The sequence below is a fragment of the Pseudonaja textilis genome, chromosome 3 (assembly GCF_049901715.1).
Source record: "Pseudonaja textilis isolate UNSWEBS1 chromosome 3, rPseTex1.2, whole genome shotgun sequence".
In the NCBI taxonomy this organism is placed as follows: Eukaryota; Metazoa; Chordata; class Lepidosauria; order Squamata; family Elapidae; genus Pseudonaja; species Pseudonaja textilis.
Window position 1 is genome coordinate 82074308 of NC_141992.1, and position 25584 is coordinate 82099891.

The window sequence follows — 25584 nt, forward strand, 5'->3', positions numbered from 1 at the left end:
CTGTAAATGTAATTTCCAAGAGGAATTTGCAAGTCTATGAAATACTGCACTTAACAATCGCAGCCAGAGCTACTATGGTTCAGTGGCAATTCACTTTATGACCATGTTGCTTAGCAACAGAGTTGCCAATCCTAATTGCAATCAGTAAGTGAGGAGTACTTGTACTTAACCATAAGGTTGGGGTACCATAAGGTACCATTCTGGAGACCAAAAGGTGGACCCAACAGTCCTACCTAATTCAAGGGCTCATAGAGGTACTTAGGATATCACTAAATTTGCACTTTACATGCACTAGGTTACTTTATTAATAACAAGTTTCTACTTTTAGATTATCTAACCATGCTGTTTTATTACTAAAAGTGTTGATTTTTTTTCTCCATTGAAATTAATATATTTAACTGAATGGGCTCGCTCTCATATAACTTAAGCCTATTTAAATAATGAAACGGTCAGCCACTCAAGATATATCAGATGAGCAAATTCTATTTTATTGTATACTTAAATTAACATAAACTTGCAAATCTGAACATCTTTCCCAGTCTTCCTTTACAGCCCAAGAAACTAGGAAGGCTCTCTTCTGAGCTTGCCCTGCTCACAGTACTACAGTCTCAATTGTCTTTTACCTGACTATTCCCTGACTGCAACTCTTCATTCTCCAAGGGTCATATCCGTTTACCATTACAGAGACCTGGCAGGATAGATTTCAATGATAAGCTAAAATGTTTCTAAAGTAGACACACTAACTTTTATCAATCCAAAGTGGATCTAAAATGTTCTATCATTTACTAATTAAGATTGTTTTTTCAAATATTTTTGTCCCCAAATAATTTTTTAGACTGTCTTAAAATATCTAGCACTGGACTATCATTTCACTACTATGTAAAAAGAAGTAACACTGATGCAGTCAATTTGGGATGAGTACAGTGGCTCATGAGCATAGGATGCTGGGCTGATAATAGGCAGGCTCACGTTCAAGACCAGGCTGCTACCATGGGGTGGAATAAGCTCCCTCACATGCTCCAGCTTCTGCTGATCCAGCAATTCAAAAGCAGGCAACTCGATGTGGATAAATGGGTACCATTTTGGTGGGTAACTTAATGGGAGTGTAAAAGGAACCCCCGACTGGGCATCCTCCAGGCAACAGTGATATCACTGTGTAATCCTTTCAACCTGGAAACACTCTGGCACTTCCGACAGGACTTTAGTAGTAACAGCAGCAACAAATTTGGGAATAAGTATATATTGTCGGTACAATCCTAAAAAAATTGCATACAAGATTAACTTTACCATCATTTACTGAAAATATCTACAGAATTTATTTTAAGAAACTTAAAACGAGAGCTGAGCTTTTGTTTTTGCATGTTTTAACAAATGCAAGAAGAAACAGGTTCTTAAAAATACACACATTTATTGTTGAGTTTGAATTCTAGAAAACAGTTCCAGCAATACAAACATGTCAACCACCATGACAAAATGAAAACACACATTCACAATTCAACCGATAGTTTATCACATTCTCTCCCCTACCAGATTCCAATAGTGATCTTGCATGGAAGCCCTACTGCAAATACTGCTGGTGTTTAATGTGAATTACAAAAATTGCAGAAAAAGAAATTTTTAAAAACTGGCTGTGAATTACAACAAAACTACATTTTGCATTATTTCAAAAGACCAACATTTTAAAAGTAACCTGTTCTTATGAAAATATTGTAGCTATAGGCAAGGCAACTTAATAGCTGAGATTGAGTAAATGGAAAAGACCCACATTTTTAGTGAAGGCAAGTGGAAGTAAATTTTAATTTCCACCTTTGTTCAATTAAATTTTCTGAAAAACCACAAGCACCAGGCAATGCATTTTATCTATTCTTCCTTTGGTTATGTGAAAGGTGATGTTTTTCTTGATAATCCTAACAGTATATTTGTTCTTCAAATCATATAAGTAAGAGCAGAGCAGTATTTCATTGGACACCTATTTCCCCAATTGTTATTTAATTTTTGTGTGACAATTTTTTTTGTTAGCAACCCATGTCTAATAGACTGTCTCTAATTAAGGGAAGAAACTTCAAAGTAAAAATATTTACTCTTTGGTTAAAAAAAATAATCAAAAACTCAGGTAAAGGAAAGCCACTAAAGTAAAGGAGTCCCTGCGATTTTACTCCACTAGTCGTTGGCGACTTTATCCACCTAAATCCTCCTTGACCCCAGTAAAAAAAAACTTATTTACAAGTAAAATAAAGTTACCCATTTAAATTTGATTCATTTTTAATAACAGAAGAGGTAATTTTGTCATAAAATCAGTATTGTTACTTCAAATGGCAACATATGTAACCCTGTGTAATTAAACCTTTTCTTCCAACTATACTTCTCATCACACCCAACAGGATTATTAATGTGAGTCCTGCTGACTTTTGTTTTTTAGCAACTGAAAATGATTTTACAATCAACTTGTCACAAATTATTAGATTTCTTTTTTTTTTTGCACAGAGCTCATGCTCAAATGTTCAAGTCTGTGCCTCAACCAACTCGGGTTCCCCGCGCCAACATAAACTGATGCTGCAAGGTTGTGCACAGCCAGACTGTTTCAAGGAATTGTACAGTGCAATACTATACATGTTTAGACATTTTTCTGATTTGAATGTAAATGAGTTGAGAACTGCAACCTCAAAAACCTGGCCTGGTGCAGCCGCACTGTTTCCAGGTATCTTTAACAAGAAAAACTAGAGCATGTACTTTTAATTTCTCCCCCTTCGCTTAGAACTGATTTAATTAGAGGCAACTATAATAAGCCTTGGCTTTAGGTTTGATGTAATTGATATCCATTTTTCAAAAGGAGTGGGTATTTGTGCAGGAGAGGGATAATGTGAACCTGAGAGGCACTCCAAAATCACTGGGCTGCCATGTGTAGAACTGCAGCCTGAATTATTTTCTAAAAGCATTATGACATTAACGACTGCACTTACTGCCAGAATACCCAGCACTCATTTGACACATATTCTATAGTATGTGGCAAACAACAGCACCCAATATAGCCTGAGAAGAAATGCTGCTGTGTAAATACTGCAACTATTCCTGATAAAAGACATTATGGGATACATAGTCAAAAGCTGCCAATCCCATAATTTATATTGCATAGGTCACAATCACACATATATACACATGCACACATATGTGTATATATACACATGCAAAGAATATATTAAAAAGACAACAAAGTCTAGTCACAGAGCAATTTACAAGCTCAATATATATTTTATACACTTTGCTTGAAAGATTTTAATATTTTACAGTCCTCAGCTGGAAGTATATACACTGCACCGTACGAAAATCTAGGGTTGTCAAAGTAGAAATAGTCTTGCAAACTTCTGGATAAGAAAAGATAAAGTATCTTTTTCAAAATTTGTCCTACTTACAGAAAATAGTCCCTACTCACAAAAACACATCCATGGAATGTACACTAGAGACAAGGCTTTTTTTGACTTGTGAATATCTTAAAGCAAATGAAATCCCAGATTTCCAACGCAACACAGTCTAGATCCTCGTTTTAAACACATTAAGAATCTAGCCTTATTTTTTTAGTCGATAGGCCTCTTATGTGAAAAAAAATTGTTCTGTTCAAGAAGTGTTAAGGCTAACTTGGTTTTTCAGTTTTACAAATATCCATTTAGGTTCCCTTCTGCACTCCAATGTATAAACTCTGCCTATAAATAGATAAAAGGGCAGTGCAGGAAATAATATTCAGCATTATAGTCAGGAAGCAGTTGCTCCTTCCCATTCCACAAGATACTGAACTTTTCCATCAAGTGTAACCCGACGTGCCAAAACACGGTATTTTTCACCACAAGCTATCCTACCTGCAGCACCAAAGTAACTGGTAATAGAGTTCTTGAGATGATTAAGCTGCAACTCCTGATCTGCCAAATTATTCAGAATCTCTGTATTGAGTTCCTCATATTGATAGTCATCTTTGCCTTCATCTTCTTTTACAATTTCTGGGTTCTGAATCTGGAGTGCTTTTCGTGGAAGACGTCCTCTTCTCCTTAAGTGGGGTATTGTGGATGGCCAAGTTCTTCCTGTTCGTGTTCTTTTTCTAGAATCGGATAAACTGCAGAGCGTATAAAATGTTAATTAAACATTTAGAATATGTAATATCACAACAAAATTTACTGTACTCTTAATGTCTTATTTGTTAGATACAGCAAAGGAAAGTTCAATTAATGCTGAATCAAATGGAGACAAAACTTAAACTAGCAGTATGATTTTAGTGGGATTTGTGGCCACATTTCGTTCATGGATTGTTAGAGACAATTTAGCTCTCAGGATGTAGGGGACTATGTTTCATATGGACATTTTATGTAAATTTTATCTTTTACAACACTATATTGAATAATTTTGAATAATTTTTCCAGAGCTTTTGTTTTATATTTGCACTACACTTGATAGGAACTAACCTAATTCTTGCTTTCTGTTAAGGTAATTCTACTGTACAGCGAACTATGTTACTTAAGACATGACACATTCAGCCACGTTACTGGAACCGAGAGTGTATCAATGCATAATTTACTAATTTAGCCGGTCTATTTTAAAACTGATTTTTGCTCCTAAATTTGTCAAGCATTTCTAAAATAAGGAAAAGAAGATTCCTTGTAAGTTTGCCAAGAACATGAATCTTCTTCCAGTGCACCTCATAAATGGAACCAGTGATAAAATCTCTATAAGCAGGAAATTATATAATTTGCAGTTACTACACTACTTCTATAGAAGGAAGTAAAAGGGGGGAGGGGGAAGTCTCAATCTTCTTTGACAAATTGGAAGCTCTAGCTAACTAACCAAATCTGCTCTGGCAGATACAGCGCACACTCTTATGTTCTTACTTTTGGAGATGCTACTGAAAAACATTGGCAATTTTATCATAAAGAACCTCATGACTGTAATTTGTTTAAACTTAAACACACACTCCCACTACACAATTTTTGTTATTAGCAGTCAGCATATTGCAGAAATTTAAAACTATTCAAATATTTAAAAGTCATATGTGAAATATGTTAACAGCTCAAAATGGTATAGATCAGGGGTATCAAACTTAAGGCCCGGGGGCTGGATCCAACCCATGGGATACTTAGATCTGGCCTGCGGGGCTGCCCTGGAAACAGTGGAGGACTGGCCCGTGATGCCTCTGCCAGTGAAAACGAAGCTGTTTTCCAGGAATATGAGAACATATGCCTGCTAGGTGATTTCAATGCAATAGCAAATTTAGGAAAAGACTACAATAACAAAAATCTAAGGAAAAAAAGGAAAAGGAAAACGTTACCAAAAGTATTTTATCAAATAGCGGATGAATTAGGAATAAAAGATATACGGAGAGAAAGAAATCCAGACAAAAAACAGTATACTTACTATTCAGCACCTCACACATCATGGTCAAGATTGGATATGTTATGGACAAATGGGGAAATGGAACGTAATATAAAAGAAACAGAAATTGAATCTAACATATGGGCGGACCATAATCCCATTAAAATAATTTGGAAAGGATTGAAAAAAAAAAAAAACAGAAGATGGATGCTAAACAAGGAGATCCTAAAAGAAAAAGAATGTGTTAAGATGATGGAAAAAGAACTGGAGTTCTTTCTGAAGGAAAACAAAAAACAACAAACATCAATTCCAAACCTATGGGACATGACAAAAGCATTTATCAAGGGCCTAGCAATTTCATATAATACACGTAGATATAAGGAAATAAAAGAACAATCTAAACTACTAGATACTCTTAAGGACTTAGAAAAAACACTAGAAAAAACACCACATAAGACAGCAAATACGGAGAGGATAATGATTAGACATAAATTGAATATGTTAGCACAAGATGAATGGTTACAGGACATGAAAAAGATAAAAGAGAATTATTCTGAAACCGGGAAGATGACTAGCCTATAGACTTAAGAAAGAAAAAGAAAAAAGAGCAATCCAACAATTGAAGGACGCTGATGGTACGCTACAATATCAAACTGAAAAGAAAAAACATATTGTTAAAAGGGTTTTTTTGAGGAATTATATAGGAGGGAAGATGTACCAGAGGGAAATATCCAACATTACTTAGAAGGAAAAGGGCTATTTGTAATCCCGGAAGAGGATAAAGAAGAGATAAACAGGGAACTAACATTAAGAGACCTGCAAGAGGCAATCCTGAAACAGAAAAACAATAAGACACCGGGACCGGATGGTCTCCCTAGGGAACTGTATAAAACGCTCCAAGGAAAATTAGAAATGCAATTATTAGAACTTTATAGTGAGGTACTGACGACAGCAAAATTACCTAAGTCATGGGGGAGACATACATAACATTGATCCCAAAAGAAGATTCAGACCATCAATTAATTCAAAATTACAGGCCCATATCCCTTTTAAATGTTGATTATAAAATATTTATGTCCATAATGGCAGAAAGATTGAAAAAAAAAAAAAACCTTAATCAGATCATTTAAAGAGACCAAAACGGATTCTTACTGAATAGACAAATTAAAAATAATACTAGAATGGTATTGAATATAATAGAATATTATGAAGAAAACTCAGGAAAACAATTGGCAATGGTCTTCCTCGATGCGCAAAAGGCATTTGACAATGTTAATTGGCAGTTCATAATACAACAATTAAAAAGCATGCAATTTGGCAATAAATTTATTAAATTGATTTCAACTATTTATACGACACAGACGGCCAGTGTAATAATGAATGGTGACAGAATGGAAACATTTAAGATCAACAAGGGAGTAAGGCACTGTCACCCCTTCTCTTTATTCTTACCTTAGAAAATTTATTGGAAAACGTTAGGAAAAATGTAGAAATCAAAGGGGCCTTAATTAAAAAGGAGCATTATAAGGTACAGGCATTTGCCAATGATATAGTATTTTTTCTGCAAGATCCAGAGGATAGGGGAGTAAAATTAAAAAAGGAAATAGAGGAATTTGGCAAGGTCACAGGCCTTAAGATTAATAAAAATAAAATTATTCACTAAAAAATTAAAAGATAAGCAAAAAAAAAAAGAATTAGAAGGAAAATCGAGAATGCAAAGTGTGAAAAAGGTAAAATATTTAAGCATTTTGTTAACAGCAAGATGCTCTTCAATCAAAAAAGATAACTACGGCAAATTAATAATACAAATCAAAAAAGAATTGGAAACGTGGGGGAAATTACAGCTATCACTACTGGGGAAAATTACAGCAATTAAAATGTCTACCCTACCATAAATACTATATCTTTTTCAAGCTGTACCAATAAGATTGGATAAAACCTTTTTTAGAGAATTAGACTGAATAATAAGTAAATTTCTTTGGGATGGGAAAAAAGCTAGGATAAAAATGAAATTGTTACAGAGAAAGGGGTGGTTTTGGACTCCCTGACTGGGAAATGTATTATCAGGCTGCAGCTATGGTATGCATTAAAGATTGGATCAACTTGGAAAATAGAAGAATATTGCCAATAGAGGGTCACGACTTGCAGAGAGGGTGGCAAAGTTTTCTATGGAATGGGAAATGTAAACAGCATGCATATTTTCAGAGAGACATGATTAGAGATTCATTAAATTGGACATGGAACAAGACTAAAAAGAACCATTATACTAAAATACCGAACTGGTTGTTAACTATGGAAGCACAAATATACCCAAATGCAATGGATCTGGGAAAAAAGAGGAGTTACAAAGACCTATTAGACACACAAGGAAGATTAAAAACGAGACAAGAATTACAGCAACAAAATATAAAGATAGATTGGTGGCCATACATGCAAATCCAGGCGAGATATCAGAAGGACAAAGAACAATTTGGTTTCTGCATGGAAAAGCATCAATTAGATAAAATTCTACAAAAAATGGAAAAGAAAATGATTTCAAGAATATATAATTTTCTACTAGATTTTAAAATGGAAGAGGAGGTGGTCAAAGAGACGATGGTGGTATGGGCGAAAAATGTTGGCCATAATATAGACCTGGAAAATTGGGAATGTGGGGATCAAATTACAAACTAATTACATCCACAGCATACAAGGAAAACCAATACAAAATGTTCTACAGATGGCACTTTCCTCCCGCTAGATTGGCAAAAATGTTTAACTCAGAACCAAATTGTTGAAAATGTGGAAAAGAAAAAGGCACTTATTTTCATACCTGGCGGACATGCCAGGAAGTGAAAAAATATTGGAATATAATTAGACAATGGATAGTAGAAATCACAAATTAGAAAACTGAATTTAATCTGGAAACTTTTTTATTAGGTATAACAACACAAAAATGCAATAAAACAGATAGATATATTATGTTACATATATTAACAGCTGCAAGGATTTCGTATGTACAACTCTGGAAGGAAAAAAGGGTTCCACCGGAAGGCATGGTTATTAAAAAAATAATAGATTGTATAGAGATGGACAGGCTAACGATGAAAATAAAAGACAGAGAAGATTCAATTTATTATAGGACCTGGGATGGCTGGTATGAGTGGTTTAGAAATAAAAAGAAAATAAAATGGCAATTAGGAAAAGAATGAGGAAATATGTAAATATACCATGGAGAAGATTGAGATGTAGGGATAAAAGATACCGATTTATAGTAAGAGTAAGATGCAATGGTAAAGGAATAAGTAAATACATATACTGAAAAATGTGAGGAAATGCAAAAGATGACTTGATGTGATAACAATGTATAAAGTTTTGTTTTATGTTTTTTAAAATTTGGAAACTTAATAAAATTTATTTAAAAAGAAAAGAAAAGAAAATGAAGCTGTTTTCGCTGGCAGAGGGTTGCAGGAGGACGTCACAGCCAAAAACGGGCCTTGGGAGCCCGTTTTCACTGGCAGAGTGCTCTGGTCACCACAGATGCCCCCAACAAGTGACGTCAAGCTGACCATGCCCACCCTGGCCAGGCTTACCCCCCCATCAAACACAATCCTGATGTGGCCCTCAATTAAATTGAGTTTGACACCCCTGGTATAGATGAAACACACTTTCTTCAATGTATAAATTATCTTTAAATAAAAACAGCACAACCAATCTATGTATAGGTGTGTGTTTGTAATACATTAAATACTGCACCTGTAATGCTTGGAAATACTGTTTGAGGTAGTTTCTTTTGTACTGGCAGCACCTGTGGATTCCACATCTGAGGTATTGGATGAGTGTGCAGTTCCATCAGATCTTCTGAATGATGTCATGTTGTCATAGAATAAAAATGGACATATATATTAAAGTAAATTTCATGTAACCTAGCATTAATCAAATTCCCAAATATTAAATTCTGGCCAAACCAGATTTAGTTAGTCAGAAGTGGCATTATTGTTTTTCTAGTTTTAAGATAAATACCGATTAAAATCTCATTACCAGAACCTTGAAATGAAAGCAAGTTCTTAAATTGAAATGATCTGCTCCCTTATTAGGCACAGGGAAGGATATCACAATACAATCTTTTTTAAGGCCAGTTTTAGGTAGGTAATCCTCATTTAGCAACTACAATTGGAACCAGCAAAATGGTTGTGAAGCAAAGCGGCCTTCGGAGTGAAACCACAACTGGGCTTACAATCTTATTTCACCTTTCCTTTGCTTACAAACCTGCAAAGGTCATAAAAGTGAGGACCGGTTGTAAAGTTACTTTTTCCATCACCATCGTAATTGTGAATAGTCATTAAACAAGGCAGCTAAGTAAAGCACTGGCTGTAGAATGAAAATACAGTACTGTATGAACAGACCATAAGCATCTGTTTCTGTTCCAAAGTACAAAACTCCATGTTTATGTACAGAATGAGAGGTTTTTGGGTTTTTTTTATCAAAGGGCACTAATTTATTTTCTGGATATTGATTGTCTCCTTTCCCTTTTTTATTTTGTCATCTCTTTCATCACATCATTAGAAGCAAAAACATTATTTACCATAGTGGAATGCAAACACCTTACATTTCATCACATATGTAGAGGATGCGTGTGTGTGTGTGTGTGTGTATCTATATCTATATTCTATCTATATATCTATCTATATCACACATACACTGGGGGGGGGGAGTATTTGCTTTGATTGTTTGAATAGAAAGCTGAATGAATATTTTCCCATACATACCCAGTAGTGCTAGGACAATCCAAAACAGGGGATTCTGGCACTATAACAGGTTCTTTTTCCTAAAAGAATAAAGTAGATTTTTTTCAGATTCTGTAAATATACAATTCTCTAACTGTAAACATTAAGACAGTTTACCGTGTTCATTTTTATTAACTAAGGAAATAATAAAGTAGTACTTATTTTATTAAGAAAGTAAACCTGAATGCCACTTACCAAAATGGATGGCTCAGACATTCTTTGAATCATTTTTCTAGTGTATGGGCCAGGGGGACGACCTACAGACTTTTTCTTCCCCTTTCTTTCTACACCATTAGTGACTTCCCTGGAAAAAAGTTTTAGTCTTAAACAGTAATATTGGTCTGTATTTACAATTTCATTTCTGAAATTTCCTTTATCAATTGTCTTAGTTATACTTTATCTTTTGACTTCATAAAAAATAGATCTCTAAGAAGTGAAATATAAAAACATATCAATTAAACTATACCCCACTAGAACCAGCAGAGAAAACCACTTTCAATTTATATTTCTGCACTACAACCACAAAACTTTCCAATCTGTCACCACAGAGAGGAAAAATATCAGATTGTACCAACAGCCAACTGCAAAGAGATGATCTACCACACCACAAATCCCCAAAGATTGTACTAAACAGTCAGGTCTTAAAACACTTTCCTAAAATGCCAACAGTATTGATCAGACTGACTGTAGTGCTATTCCAAAGGAAATGGAACAAAGTAGTAAAAAGGCATGTATTCCCTGAATATGGCAATTCTTCAAAGACAAAAAAGCCCCCCCTCACCCTGTTTTGGCTGGCAAAGTGCTGCAGGAAGCGTCCGTCCCATCTCCCCACACCCCTGGCTGGCCAGCAGAGAACTACAATGTTGATCCAGCCCTCAAAGAAATCCAGTTTGACATTCCTATTATAGAAGATACCCAGCTATACAGTATACTCCTTCCGTTTGGTGATAGTCAAAACTTTAATCTGAGCTTAGCAAGCCATTTTGCTCAAACATAAAGACAGGTTTTGAGTTTACTGCACAAAAGTACTCATTTAACTCTTGGCCAATTCTGTATTAAGATCACACATAGCTTGCATTTGCCAACTACCAACTTGATCTGGATAGATATATTATATATTTTGTACTATTGCTTAATAGTACCTACTTGGATCAAGCACTTTTATGGTACTGTATGTAAGGACAAAAGTAGCAATAGCTGTTAGAATTACATGTTCTAATTATTTCTTGTTTTCTTATTTTTTTAATAACTCAAGGTGGCAGACATAAATAATACTCCTTTCTACAATTTTCCTCATAACAACAGCCATGTGAGGTGAATTGGGCTAAGAGAGTAACTGGCCCAAAGTCACCCAGCTAGCTTTCCTGGCTAAAGCAGGACTAGAACTAAGTCTCCTGGTTTCTAACCTGGTGCCTTAACTACTAGACCAAATTGTTTCTTTATGCTACTCTAACTGCACAAGCTCAACCTAGCCTAACATGATCAACCTTTGACCCCCTAGCCTTTAGGACTCTGCTTATTTCTAGTTAGCCTTTGTTTGGAATCTACAGACAATTCTTTCCGCTTCTGTCTGTCACTTTATTCTAGTCTATTTACCTCTGATCAGGCACAGGCTTAGATGATTTTCTGCCTTTAATTTTGAACTCATGGGAAGTTCCCTCAGGTTCTTTCTCAGCCTTAAAAGCAGTATTTGGTGGGCAAGGAGGAACACGAATTCTTAAGCCAAACAAATGTTTTTTCTTCTTTATTTCCTTCCCAGACATAAACCTGCATTTCAAGATATTAAATGCAGAACGTGAAGACAAAACTCATTTCTTTAGATATGCAGTTCCATTTATTAATAAACGTATGGCACTACTCACAGTCTGTTCAAATGCCAACATTGGGAAAAACGTAAGTAAACCTTCATATAACTTCTACTCAGAAATAAAATCTGACCTAAACATTTAGACAAACAATAATGCATTCTGTTGCAGCCACACGGTTTTAGATAATACTTCAAAAAACTTTAGACTATTAACTGATTAAACTAAAGGAAATAAAAGAGAAAATTGTATAAAACCCTTATCAACTTACATGGTCTTGTAATCATTTAATGCCTCTAGAACATGTTCATATCTTTCAGATTTTGGTGTGTCTGCCAGCTGTAAAGTATCAAGAAGTGATTTAATCTACTGAAATGTGCAGCAACATCCATAAGCACTAATACTTAACAGTTCAAAGAGATATAAAACACAGCAGCATTCTAGAATTTCTTATGTAACAGGGCGAAATTCTAAAATATCTACTGTAGCATATTAATAAACAAGAGGGGCAAGAGAAGTTAAATTATCTTCATTATTCTATGAACAAGGCATTGAATAAAGTGTTCGGTATCTATTTGAACTGCTAAGCATCGTTTGTGTTTATGGGTATATTATATTTATATGAAATACAAATACTTATTTCTTTGGTAAAATGTGAGAAATCTACATTCTGTGAATGATAAAATAAATATTTTAATAAAAGAATTTGTTGAGGAAATGACCACTGGATGCTGCAAATGGCTGCAAATGCAGGCTGGCTTCCAAGCGCCCAAAATGTCATCACATGATTGGGGGTGTAGCCACTGGAATTTCAAAATGGCATCATAAAATTTTTCTGGGGAGATCCATTGTAACTTGGAAGTAACATATTGTAAGGACTACATGTATAAACATTTTTATTGAAAAAAATCTATTTAAAAAAGATAAAGTTGCTTTGAAATTCAAACTTCTATCAGCCACAAGACCATATAAGGTAGCCAAAGTATGTGGATTATGTGTAACTGTAGGAGGAGTGGCAAAACCTGAGGCACAATCAAAAGAGGGATCAGTCTAGAATCCCTATGTGGCCCAAGCAAACTAAGGCTAACCTCCCTGAATTCTGTTGACCCTTATATAATGCCAAGCAAATGCTAACCGTTAGTTGAGAAGATTCCTGTGCATAGCATAAGTATCAATAAATGTTTAATTGGACCTTCATGTGCAGACCTGATCTTTTGCATCTGACATTAACTTTCAAATCTTAAGATTTTTTTTTAATACAAACGAAACACTCAAAAGAAATAATTTCAAAAAGAGTTTACAAGCAACTAAACATTAACTAGGAAAACAAATTTTACACCTAGCAGTTTTACTATAGATTGAACAATTGTTAAAATATCTACACACAGTTTAGCTGTTTGATCTTTTGAACTACAGAAACACACAAACAATGTCAATATTTCAAAAACTTACTTCACCAGGATGGAGTCGATCCCAATTTTCATTAATGTATGTCATGAGTTCAAGTTCTGAATCAAAATATTTCTTTTTATGAATAACACTTAGGTTGTAAAGGCATAGATGTGCTATATCTACCCTAGAATTCAGAAGTTTAAATAACAAGTAGTAAGTTTTAACATTTTAGATATAAGAACATTAACTCTCTAGATCAGTCACCAACTTTTTGGACCTCAGGGACCACCAAGCTCATAATTTTAAATCCCAGGAACCACTAACTAGTTGTGGGCGTGGCCTAATTTGTGAGTGTGGCTTGGTGGTCATGTGACTGGCTGGGCATGGCTTGTATGTAAATATTATAAATATTTATATAAATATTGAATTTTTTATAAAAAAAGAGCAACTTTTACCCAAAATCAGGCAAAGCAGGCAGGCAGATTGAGTTGCTCACAGAATCACAGATTCATTGAGAGATCTATCTATCTGCCATCAGCTAGCTCAGTCACATAAAATTTGCTTGCAAGCAAACTCATAAAATTAACTCACAACACACCATGCATTTAAATAGATTTTATTAAAATAAAAAATAGAAACTTTTACCCAAATCAGGCAAAGCAGGCAGGCAGATTGAGTTGCTCACAGAATCATTCAGTGATCTATCTACCTGCCATTGGCTGCCTGAGTCTGTCACATAAAATTTGCTTGCTGTGAGTCTGCACTGAATAACAGAGCCTTCAGTCCTAAGGCTGTGCTTAAAAGCAGTTTGGCTGTGCTTAAAAGCAGAGCCGAAGATCTAAAAATTAGCTAGAAAGCAAGAAATCCAACCATTTCCTGCTTCCTAGCTAATCTAAATCTCCTGGCACAGCAGAACAGCTGATGGTCAGGGCAAAAAAAGGGGGAAAAAAAGCAATTTAGCAGGCAGGTTTGCCAGGTAAAGAGTGGGCAGGGAGGGTTCCTGCCTTGTGTTTCTGCACAGCCTGGATTGCTTTGGGGGTGCTCTGGGGGTAACATTTCTCTGCGGCCCACCGTTTGGCGACCGCTGGTCTAGATGAGAGTCTAGGAGTGATGGCAAACCTTTTCGGCACAGAGTGCTCAAACCGGAACACACGTGCATGCGTGTGCATGCACAAGTGCTGGAGCACTGGAAACCTGAAGACAGCTTGCATGTCTGTTTTTGGCCATTTTCAGGTTGTTTTTTGGTTCTTTTTCAGGCCAAAAACAGCCTGAAAATGGCCCTGAAAACAGCCCCCCAAAGGCCCAAAAATGGCTTGTTTTTTTGGGGAATTTTTGGAGGCCGTTTTCTGGTGCTCTGGCACCTGTGGAGACCAGCTGGCTGGCGCACGTGTGCACACCAGAAACCAGAAGAGCAGCTGGTGACGGCACGCGTGCTCACCAAGAGGGCTCTACGTGTCACTTCTGGAACGCCTGCCCTAGGTTCACCATCACGGGTCTAGGACAACTCACTGCCGCTGACCCGCCCTGGCCAACTCGCTGCAGGACAATTCAATGTGGAATAACTCAAGAGAGGGATAAGTGAATTGCAGCGGGCCTTGCCTTGCTTTACTTTGAAGCTTCTCAGGTTAGAAGTCCTCGAGGCTGGGGTAAGTTCTCTCTTGAGTTATCTTGTGTTGAACTGTCCTGCAGCGAGTTGTCCCACGGTGAGACAACTGTGGCGCGATGGCCAGGGCAAGTCAGCCACAGCAAGTTGTCCCATACTGTGGCGCGATGGCCAGGGCAAGTCAGCCACAGCAAGTTGTCCCATACTGTGACAGGCACAACTATAACCTGCCGACAATCAGCAGGTCTATTTCACTAAAAATCCTGCTTTCTAAATATTTTGTTTTTCACTTTCTCAACTGAAACCAGAGGGGAAGAGGATAACAAAAGTAATATATCCATATTCTAATTACTTGTGCAAAGTCAATTCAAAAAATGGAGCCACAAAACTATCTTTACAGAGATGTGCAATGAGATGCTGAATATTTGTTTTGCCCAAGATTAATTTAAGTTGTACTTACCACTGCAAGGGTAAACGTTTGAGGTATTCTGGTCCAGAACTACAAACTGAACAAATGAATGTATAAAACCTTTAAAAAAAGTTTAAAAGGCATATTCAGTATATGAACATTTTGGTTTTTAAATTGTACTGACAGTAATTCAATACAATACCTTCAATACAAGGTATTTAAGACTACAAAAAACAAATCTGTGTTCACAATTAAAGTACATCAACAAGTGGTGAATAAAAGATTGTTTTCAAATAGTGAAAAATCCTATCATTTTTCTATCATTTTTGTTCCTATCATTTTTTTTAATGTTTTACTCCTATGATAAAACTTGACTCAGGGAAGACCATAAATAGAATAACTCCCACAATGCACTAAAATAGCATAATACTTATTTATTAATGCAGCAATGTAAATATCAGGGTTTGTGTCAGAAGCAGCACAATTAAAATAAAGGTATACCATAGGACAGTGGTGGCAAACCTTTTTTGGTTCCCGTGCCGATAATTGTGTGCGCACTCATGCGCTTGCGCGCCAGCACCCAGAAATCAATCCGTGCTGGGCCTGCCCACCCACCCCTGCGCATGCATGCGCAATCCCCCTGCAGCGTGCCGCATATCTGCACCTGTGATGCCGTGCGTCTGCGCCTGTGTGCGATCACCCCCGTGCCATCCACATGCAGATGCGCGCATGACCCCCCAGCGCGTCCTCTGCATCTCTGCGCATCCCCGTCCCCCGCACCAGATATCCAACAATCAGCTGTTCAGTGCATGCGCAGTGGGGCTCTTCTGGGCAAGTTCTCGCATGCCGGGGGAAATGGCTCTGCGTGCCACTTCCGGCATGTGTGCCATAGATTCACCATAGGACATAAAGTTTAAAATATAAAATATGAAAATATGTGCAAATTAAAAAGATCTTGTCCAGAGTATCACAGTTACAGACATAGAGAATGTATGAGTACAGGACTAAATACAGCCCTTCCCAAATGAGATATATAACACACAACAGAAGATCAAAAGAAAAACGTCTTACCTGTCACCATACAGCATGGGCTTTTGCAGACATTGCACACAAGCCTCATGGAACCACTGCTTACATTTGCAACACTGTAGCATCTTCAAATACCAGCTTCATTAACAGTAAGAAAAAATTGAAGATGGTTATGCAGAAAATACCCTGGTAGTAAATCTAGCAGAAAAGCATTAAATGTGGTTACATGATTATGAATTTTAGAAAATCACTAATAAAATTACATCATTCATGTGTGTGTGTGTGTGTATGTATGTATGTGTGTGTGTATGTGTGTGTATATATATATACACACACACACACACACACATACATACACTGCTCAAAAAAATAAAGGGAACACAAAAATAAGACATCCTAGATCTGAATGAATGAAATATTCTCATTAAATACTTCGTTCATTACATAGTTGAATGTGCTGACGACAAAATCACACCAAAATTATCAATGGAAATCAAATTTGGCAACCCATGGAGGTCTGGATTTGGAGTTACACTCAGAATTAAAGTGGAAAAAAAACACTAGAGGCTGATCCAACTTTGATGTAATGTCCTTAAAACAAGTCAAAATGAGGCTCAGTAGCGGGTGGCCTCCACATGCCTGTACGACCTCCCTACAATGCCTGGGCATGCTCCTGATGAGGTGGCGGATGGTCTCCTGAGGGATCTCCTCCCACACCTGGACTAAGGCATCCCCAACTCCTGGACAGTCTGTGGTGCAACGTGGCATTGGTGGATGGAGCAAGACATGTCCCAGATGTGCTCAATTGGATTCAGGTCTGGGGAACGGGAGGGCTAGTCCATAGCATCAATGCCTTTGTCTTGCAGGAACTGCTGACACACTCCAGCCACATGAGGTCTAGCATTGTCTTGCATTAGGAGGAACCCAGGGCCAACTACACCAGCATATGATCTCACAAGGGTATGAGGATCTCATCTCAGTACCTAATTGCAGTCAGGCTACCTCTGGCAAGCACATGGAGGGCTGTGTGGCCCCTTAAAGAAATGCCACCCCACACCATTACTGACCCTCTGCCAAACCGGTCATGCTGGAGGATGTTACAGGCAGCAGAACATTCTCCACGGCGTCTCCAGACCTTGTCACGTCTGACACACCAGTGTCGATCTGTTTTCATCTGTGAAGAGCACAGGGCGCCAGTGGCAAATTTGCCAATCTTGGTGTTCTCTGGCAAATGCCAAACATCCTGCGTCCAGTGTTGGGCTGTAAGCACAATCCCCACCTGTGGATGTTGGGCCCTCATACCACCCTCATGGAGTCTGTTGCTGACCGTTTGAGCAGCCACATGCACATTTGTGGCGCTCTGGAGGTCATTTTGCAAGGCTCTGGCAGTGCTCCTCCTGTCCCTCCTGCACAAAGGCGGAGGTAGCAGTCCTGATGCTGGGTTGTTGCCCTCCTACGGCCTCCTCCATGTCTCCTGATGTACTGGCCTGTCTCCTGGTAGCGCCTCCATGCTCTGGACACTACGCTGACAGACACAGCAAACCTTCTTGCCACAGCTCGCATTGATGTGCCATCCTGGATGAGCTGCACTACCTGAGCCACTTGTGTGGGTTGTAGACTTCGTCACGTGCTACCACTAGTGTGAAAGCACCGCCAGCATTCAAAAGTGACCAAACCATCAGCCAGAAAGCATAGGACCTGAGAAGTGGTCTGTGGTCACCACCTGCAGAACCATTCCTTTATTGGGGATGTCTTGCTAACTGCCTATGCTTTCCACCTGTTTATTCCATTTGCACAACAGCATGTGAAATTGATTGTCAGTGTTGCTACCTAAATGGACAGTTTGATTTCACAGAAGTGTGACTGACTTGGAGTTACATTGTGTTGTTTAAGTGTTCCTTTTTTTTGAGCAGTGTATAGGTAGGTAGGTAGGTAGGTAGGTAGGTAGATAGATAGATAGATAGATAGATAGATAGATAGACAGACAGACATATTACTATATCATATAAAAATAAAAATTCCCAGAGCAGGAAAGTTGTCATTTGGCAGTTTGCTGATCCCGTGAACTTATAGCAAAATGGAGTGTCATCTTATTTCATGTTATACTTATTTCATGTAATGCTCAGTTAACATTTCTTAAATTGGCTGCTTTAAGAAAAATAAAATGAAAGCTACACCAGTAGTAGTTATATGAGTTGCTCCTGAAGATTTAACTGGTCCCTATGCATTCATTATACTTCTGCATTTTTCAGACTTCATGTTTATTAAACATAACACACAGGCAGAGTTTATATAACAAGCTAAACCAAAAGCAAACACTGGCATGCTTTAGCACTATGTCTTAAACCAATTAACTTCCAAATTTATTCACCAAAACTTGATCCAAGATTATAGATTAACTAATTCTTTTTCATCCAAACATCAAAATTGAAAACTCAAGAATGGAAAGTATTCTGAGAGCCTGGTACTATGCTCAATAAAGCTGTTTTATGGAATATTTATGAAACGTAACACTTGGTCTCACACATATTCTTGACAAATAAGAAAACACAGAAAAAAAATTGAACATATATGGTTCATAAGCATGTCAACTCCTTACTCTCCAGGACCTCCACAGTAGCAATAACATTGCTGGGCATTTGTTTTATGGCCTGCATCCCATTCAAGGTCAGCTACACTGTAAGGCAATGTTTGCTTCATGACCTGCAGTGCTTTAGCATTTGGTCCTTTCTTAAGCGCGCCACCTCTCTACAATAAAATGCATTAAACCAGAAAATGTTAATATCCAACACTGTACAAAAATCAATTTTCAACTGCAATTACTTCTTTAAGTAATCAACTTACTTTTGTTGTTGTTGCAAAGACACACTGCCGGCAAAGCCATTTATCATCTGAATCTATCACATTAGAACTGATATTTGGTGTATGACACAGTTGATGATAACCTGAAATTAAAAAAACAACAACCCTGAATTAAGAAGGAAAAAAAAAACTTTTTTAAGTCAGGGGTGTCACTCACTCGTCACAGCAGCATCATGTGACATACCAGGATTTCCCCCCGCCCTTCAGTAAACCGGGCGTGTGTGTGGCCAGCATGTGACGCATCCGGCCACAGGCCAGGAATTTGACAGCCCTGCTTTAAGTGGATATAGAGCAATGTCCTGTCACATTAAAACCCATAACCAAACATTTTAAATTAAATGTCCTGTGATGCTAGAAAACATTTGAGACATTGAGAATGGCATAAATGCAATAAGCATCAACAGAAATGCCTATGCACTTAGGTTTACAGGTAGTCTGTGACTTATAGCCATTCGCTTAGCAACCATGTGAAGTTATGCAGACCTTCCCAGAGCTACCTACAATCCAGCTTCGAAGTTCCATACCCCTCCCCCCCGGGTCATGCAACTGTATTTTGGACACTTGGCAACTGATCCATATTTATGGACGATTTATGGCATTTTGTGAGAAAACACGTGTTTACTTCCGGATTATGGCAAAAAGCACCCATTGGGTATGGTGGGTTTGCTTAACAACTGCTCTATTTGCTTAACTGCTGTGAAGAAGATTGCAAAATTGGGCAAAGTCAAGTATTGATGACCTGCTTAATGACTTCCACAACTTATGATCGTAATTACGGGCTCAATTACAGTTGTAAGTTGAGGACTATCTCTGCACACAATATTCTAATACGTTTTTAAAATGCCTACATACTTATTTTTTTAAATTACCTTGACCACACTTATCACATATAACCATTTCATTGGGTGCTTCTGAATATTCCTCCTGACATATTGTACAGACCATTTCCCCCGTTTCAGTAGCTCCTAAAACAACAAAAAGGCATGGCTTCATATTAAATGAATTATATTTTACATTCTGAACACTGATTGCTAACTCCTGACATAATGTGATTTGGGTTTTATTTTGCATAATATGTGAACTCAGCCACTCTGGTCTGTGCACCATGACTTAGGACAGTTTGAATTCAGCTGGAGTTCGAGAAGTATATTTACGATCAAGAGTTATACAAGAGACCTATGTAGTCTATAAATTCAGCAACTCATCTGTCTTTGGGCTACATATGGGCTACACATATTTTGCTTTCAGTCTGTTCCTTCCCTTATAATTTTCATCTCTACTACATTTCTTGCTCCCCGTCCTCTTTAGCAAATCACCACCATAAGTAAGTGACAGCTGAAGAATGGTTAACCCTTTCATCATGCCCCGCTGCACTCTGAATCACAACTGGAAGGAATTTGAAAATAGTAAATTCATGTTTTACATCACTTACTAAAGGATCAAATCATCATCATCATATGATGTACTTGCCTGTTTGTATGTCCTTCCAGAGAACCCAGGACTTGGAACTGTCTTCAAATATAACGAAGCAGCTCTGCTTAAGTTTGTTTATCTGAAATAAAAATAAATTTGCAGCCATAATACCAATTTGTAATTTTGCTGTAAGACATTGTAAGCTAGGCTAATTAAAAATGGATTACCTTTTTGATGGTTCCAAGATAAAACAAGCCATCTGACCATCTGGCTAGGACATCTTGACCTTCTTCAAATTTGCACACTGGCTTTTTGGATTTTTGTCCATCCCGTGAGGAGAGTTTGGTCAAGGATATTGGTGGTTTTTGGTTTCGGTGCAAAGGAGTCCGCTTGTGGACCACTGAATTACCCACCCCCGTAGAGTCTCTAAAATACAGACATATATAATGAACGTGAGCAACTTCTAAAACATTAAAAGCTAATGTTCAAAGCACAACAAATTTAAGTGAGAGTGAGACTTATATTTAACCTCCAGACATATCTGAGACAAGAAGATGAAGCCAGTATGTAATTATTTAAACTGGAAATTTATTGCAATTCAATATCCATTGCAGAAATATGCCATAATCCTAAAAACTGTTAAATCTATGACTTGTGTACTTATTATTTCTACATTGTTCATCTGATCGGCTAAAGATGTGCTTTCATCTTGGTTTTCTCAGATACTGTCTCAGTATACTTCCAATTGTATTAAAACCTGCACATGGCAATCTTATTGCATTAAAAGAAAAAAAAACTTCTAGCTATTATCAAAAACCTGTCTATGTAACATACATTATGTAAAATTATTTAGTAGCAACTGGTTACTAGTAAGTGGTTTTCATATTTTTATATACAATACAGTATTCAACCTATAATCATTTCTATCACTATGCAAACTCAGGGTTCTCTTGGTTCATTGAACCCTTGTACAAACAATGAAACAATACATCATAACTAAGGTATTTGCAAACATATGAAGAGAAATAAACACGGCCCTGAATCTTTTTAATTTTGCTGAGGATGAGGGGTCAGAAAGCAAGAATTCAAACAAAAGTGTTATTGCGAAGTTCAGTGTTCTATTCTTTTTGCAACACAGGAAATATACTCCATAAGCTTACTTTAAAATTCCACAGAATTCATATAAAATTAGACAAAAACAGAAACAGGCTATTAAACTGAGAGAAGCAATACCTTGCATATCTTTAGAGATATTATCAGGGATAGATCATGTTGGCATAAAATGCTAAATCTCAATTAACTGAGTTAATCTAATTGCCTGGATTTGTACAGAACACTGAACTATAAGTTATAACTATAATTTGGGGTGGGTGGGTGTTGCACAACACATTAAGTTAGTTTTTTAACTTGTTTCCTGCAAGAACATATTCAATATAACAGAAGTCTGAAGCTGCATACTCATCTTAATAACCAAGCAAACACACACACACAGAGGGAGAGAAAGAGGGAGAGGGAGAAAGAAGGACAAATAGGTGAAACACTCAGGTGACAGGCAAGGCTACACAGCAGCAAAAGCAATGTCTTTATTAAGTGTGGTAGTTAGCAATGACAGAATTATACCTGGCTGCCATACATTATTTCATTCACTTTTAACATATCACCAATATGTCTCAATTATTTAGTCAGATTTCTCTTTCCCTCTTCTTCCATTCCCCCTATAAGCTCAGTCCCAATTAAACAATTGATTAAAATTCTGGTCAAGCTTATTGTAATTTATTTACTTACATTTGTGGAATTCCAGTTCTTTCTATCCACATTTCTTGACTGGAATTTCAAGACCTATTTTGACTGCCTAGGAATAGTTGTGAATGGTGAGAACTCCAATTTCCTAATATGAAAAATGATGTCACTTGGCTAACACTCCACAAATACTGAAAGGAGCAAGAGCAAAGGTAACAAGCTCTTTTAACAGCAACAACAATGCTGTTAAAAGGTATAAACAGCTTTGCCAGGAAACAAGAAAAAATAGGAAATAGAATAATAAACACAACACACACATCCTGCAAATAAATAACGTGCTCCCTCAACATTTTTAAGCTAAGAATCATCAAATATTATACTCTTTTATCACAGAGTAATTGCTCTGGGGAGAGCTATGTCTTTTCTGCACCTTTTATCAGCTTTATAGTATTTTTTTTAGTAATGTGACTAATCAGAGATTTAGGGTTTCTAATATATCATTGTAATTGTTAATGTTGACATTAACTGTACACTACTATTCAAATGCAATTTGAAAGTATAGTGTATAAGCAAATTGAAAATAGACAACTCATTACATTAGAGAAATACAGCTTTGGGGGGAGGGGGAGATCAAAAGCCACATTTGATTTTATGTGTGTGTGAAGTGCTGAGGACTATAGTACAAAGCACAAGTGGCCAGGATGAAAACAAAACAATATTCAATTTAACATTTTAAAAATATAGTTAACATGGTTATTCCGTGTAATTAAAAATTCTAAATTTTTTCAGAAACAGTTGAAGGGAGTGCTAGGGACTATACTGAAAGCCTCAGGGGCTGCAGGTGGCCTCAGGTTGTTCCCCTCCCCCAACTGTACAAGATCAAAGCTGCCTTTTCATTTATCAGTACTACCAAACCTTTTTTCTTCTGACTCACAGACCCTTCCCCCATAATACATTTAACCAGACCAGTTACAAAGGCAGCAACTGTCTTTGTACAATGTGCTAAAGCTCGATTCTTTTAATTTTGGTCAATTTTTTAAATATGGTTTAAAATGATGTGTCATCCCACTTTATGGATCATAGTTCAATATACTTTGTAAACTTAAAAAGGTAAATTCATTAATTATGTTAAACAAACTGTGCAAACACACACAAAGGGGTACATATAGCAGTTGTACAACATAAAGCAGGAGAGGGGAGGGAATAGCAGCTGTCTGAACTAAAAATATAAAATGCTGTCTCGGGGAACAGTGCTGTAAAATCTTTAGCCCTAGGTCCCATTTATTATTAGGTAAATAATTAATAAGATAATAATCAGTTAATAAATCATAAAAAAATAACGAGAACTAGTATACTGGCATTAATATAGCAGCAAATTTACCAACCCCTTCTTTTGGAACGACCTCTTTTTATCGACCCTGGAAACAAAAACGAAAAAGATGATTTCGGGTCCCATTTGCAGACCGAAATTATGGCAATGCAGAACTTCCTCAATTTCCCGAATATACATTACATCTGTCTATAAAATCACGAGCGAAGATTCTCGCCTTTGTTCGGCTTGCCTAGGACACCCAGACGCCCCCCCCCCCACATATATGTATATATGTGTGTGTCTACACACACTTATACAGCCAACAGCTACTGTTCATGTTGCAGCGCAAGGGATGCCCACCCCCACCCCACCCTATACAAAATACGGCCAGCGGGGCCGAAACGTCTCTGGAAGGTTGCATTCTCTCGGTCCCCTTTCCCGTTAACATCGGGAGAGCGGAAATGTTGTAACGCTGTTTTCTTTCCCCTTTCAAAATCAATAGATGGCGGGATCAAAAAAAACCGGGAAACGGGAGAGAGCCTGTTTCCCTTCCCTTCCTCTTGCCCCCACCCCCACCCTGCGACCGATAATAGATCGCTGATCTCCTCCTCCCTTGACCTCTTCTTCTCGCTCACCTCATTCGGTCTCTCCAGTTGGGCCACTCGCTTCATGCAGGGAAATCAATGGCGCTCGATGCGCTCTAGCCCGAGAAGCCGCCTTTCGGCCGGGCTTTCTCGCTGCCCTCCGAAAGGGCAAACCCGCGAGGCGGGGGGGGGAAGGGGAGGAGGAGGGAAGCCAACAAGGGGGCTCAAGCACGAAGCAGCCTCACGGGCAGCCCGGCTCCACAACAACCCTTCGCCATTTTGCTTTCCCGCGGAGGAGAAGCTGGTGCATTGTGGGAAAGACAAAGGAGCTGCTTCGGCGACGTCGGCGGCGGCAGCAGCATCCCCTCCTCCCTCCCCGCCCTCCAAACGGTACAATCTCCTCAGGCCGGGTTGGCCGCGTCGAATCAGCGCTCCGTTCGTCTTCTCCCTCCGCGGGAGTAAAGAGGCAAGCCCGCCCGCGGAAGGATATCGTCTCCTCCGCCATCTCGACAGTCGGCGAAACAAAGAGGGGCTATTTTTCGAAGAGGAGTTCATCTCTCCTCTTTGGCTCGGGGCGGAGACGGGAGTAACGTTGAGAGGAAAAGGGGAAGGAACTCTTTGAAATTAAAGAAAAACAAAAACAGGTCCCGTTTAAGGGTCTCTCTCAATTTTAAGAGCGCAAAAGTCATTTGAACAACCAACGTTCCCTTTTGCACGCCCGCCTGACTCTTGAATGTGTGGTAGCGATTTTTCTTTGTTGGGTGTATTTTGCTTGCTTGGGCACCGAGCTCTTCAAACGGTTGTACTAGTCACGGAGTTCCTGTAACTCCTGTGAGACCCAAAACAACAAAGGAGAAAACCATTGGAGGGGCGAAGGAGGGGGGGAGAAAACGACAGGAAAAATCTTTTACAGAAGGCCCCTCTTAGAAACATAATAAAGTAACAAAGCGGGTTATGTTGGTTCTTGAAGAGAAAATTCATGATTTGGGTAACACTGATTAGGGCCAACCACAAGAACATAAAAGCCCAGAAACTTTTGAGATGACTAGCAATAGAGACCATGCAAAAAAAAAACCCACAAAAACAAAACAAAACAAAACAGGCATCTGCTAAATTCTGGAGAACTACAGTTTGCAACCTTGACTCAGCTGCTGGTGTTTATATTTAGAGGATTTCCAGGAATGCGTGCATACATTGCAGTGTTAATGTGTGGTAAGCCAGACGCTGATAAACAAGGAACTTTACAATTGTGTTCATCACCCATAGCGATTCATGCATTTTTTATGGATACTGTGTTTATCTCAAATAAAAAAAATT

General features: G+C 37.9%; 1 protein-coding gene across 6 annotated transcripts; it reads right to left on the bottom strand.

The window, feature by feature from the left end:
• Nucleotides 1-1391: 1391 nt before the first annotated feature.
• MTF2 (metal response element binding transcription factor 2) lies at nucleotides 1392-24564 on the bottom strand. Of its 6 annotated transcripts, none has more exons than XM_087930224.1 (17): nucleotides 24319-24564; nucleotides 23757-23789; nucleotides 22417-22483; nucleotides 20859-21057; nucleotides 20689-20770; nucleotides 20088-20183; nucleotides 19201-19301; nucleotides 18956-19104; nucleotides 16399-16494; nucleotides 15379-15447; nucleotides 13376-13499; nucleotides 12195-12262; nucleotides 11715-11885; nucleotides 10314-10422; nucleotides 10101-10159; nucleotides 9088-9192; nucleotides 1392-4102 (listed from the first exon to the last, which is right to left on the bottom strand). In XM_087930224.1, the coding sequence occupies exons 3-17, from the start codon at nucleotides 22446-22448 to the stop codon at nucleotides 3748-3750; spliced, it is 1815 nt and encodes a 604-aa protein (XP_087786350.1). In that variant the 5' UTR covers nucleotides 22449-22483; nucleotides 23757-23789; nucleotides 24319-24564; the 3' UTR covers nucleotides 1392-3747. The 6 variants fall into 6 exon arrangements, with proteins under 6 accessions (XP_087786350.1, XP_087786349.1, XP_087786351.1 ...); XM_087930223.1 differs by having other exon boundaries at nucleotides 22417-22519; XM_087930225.1 differs by lacking the exon at nucleotides 23757-23789.
• Nucleotides 24565-25584: the final 1020 nt, after the last annotated feature.

Excerpts from the sequence above, each read along its gene's own strand:
- MTF2 (XM_026700375.2), bottom strand. Across the intron at positions 19,105-19,200 it reads TCTTTGCAACAACAACAAAA|AGAGGTGGCGCGCTTAAGAA; the intron begins GTAAGTTGATTA and ends ATTTTATTGTAG. Across the intron at positions 11,886-12,194 it reads TTAAATGATTACAAGACCAT|GTTTATGTCTGGGAAGGAAA; the intron begins GTAAGTTGATAA and ends CTTGAAATGCAG.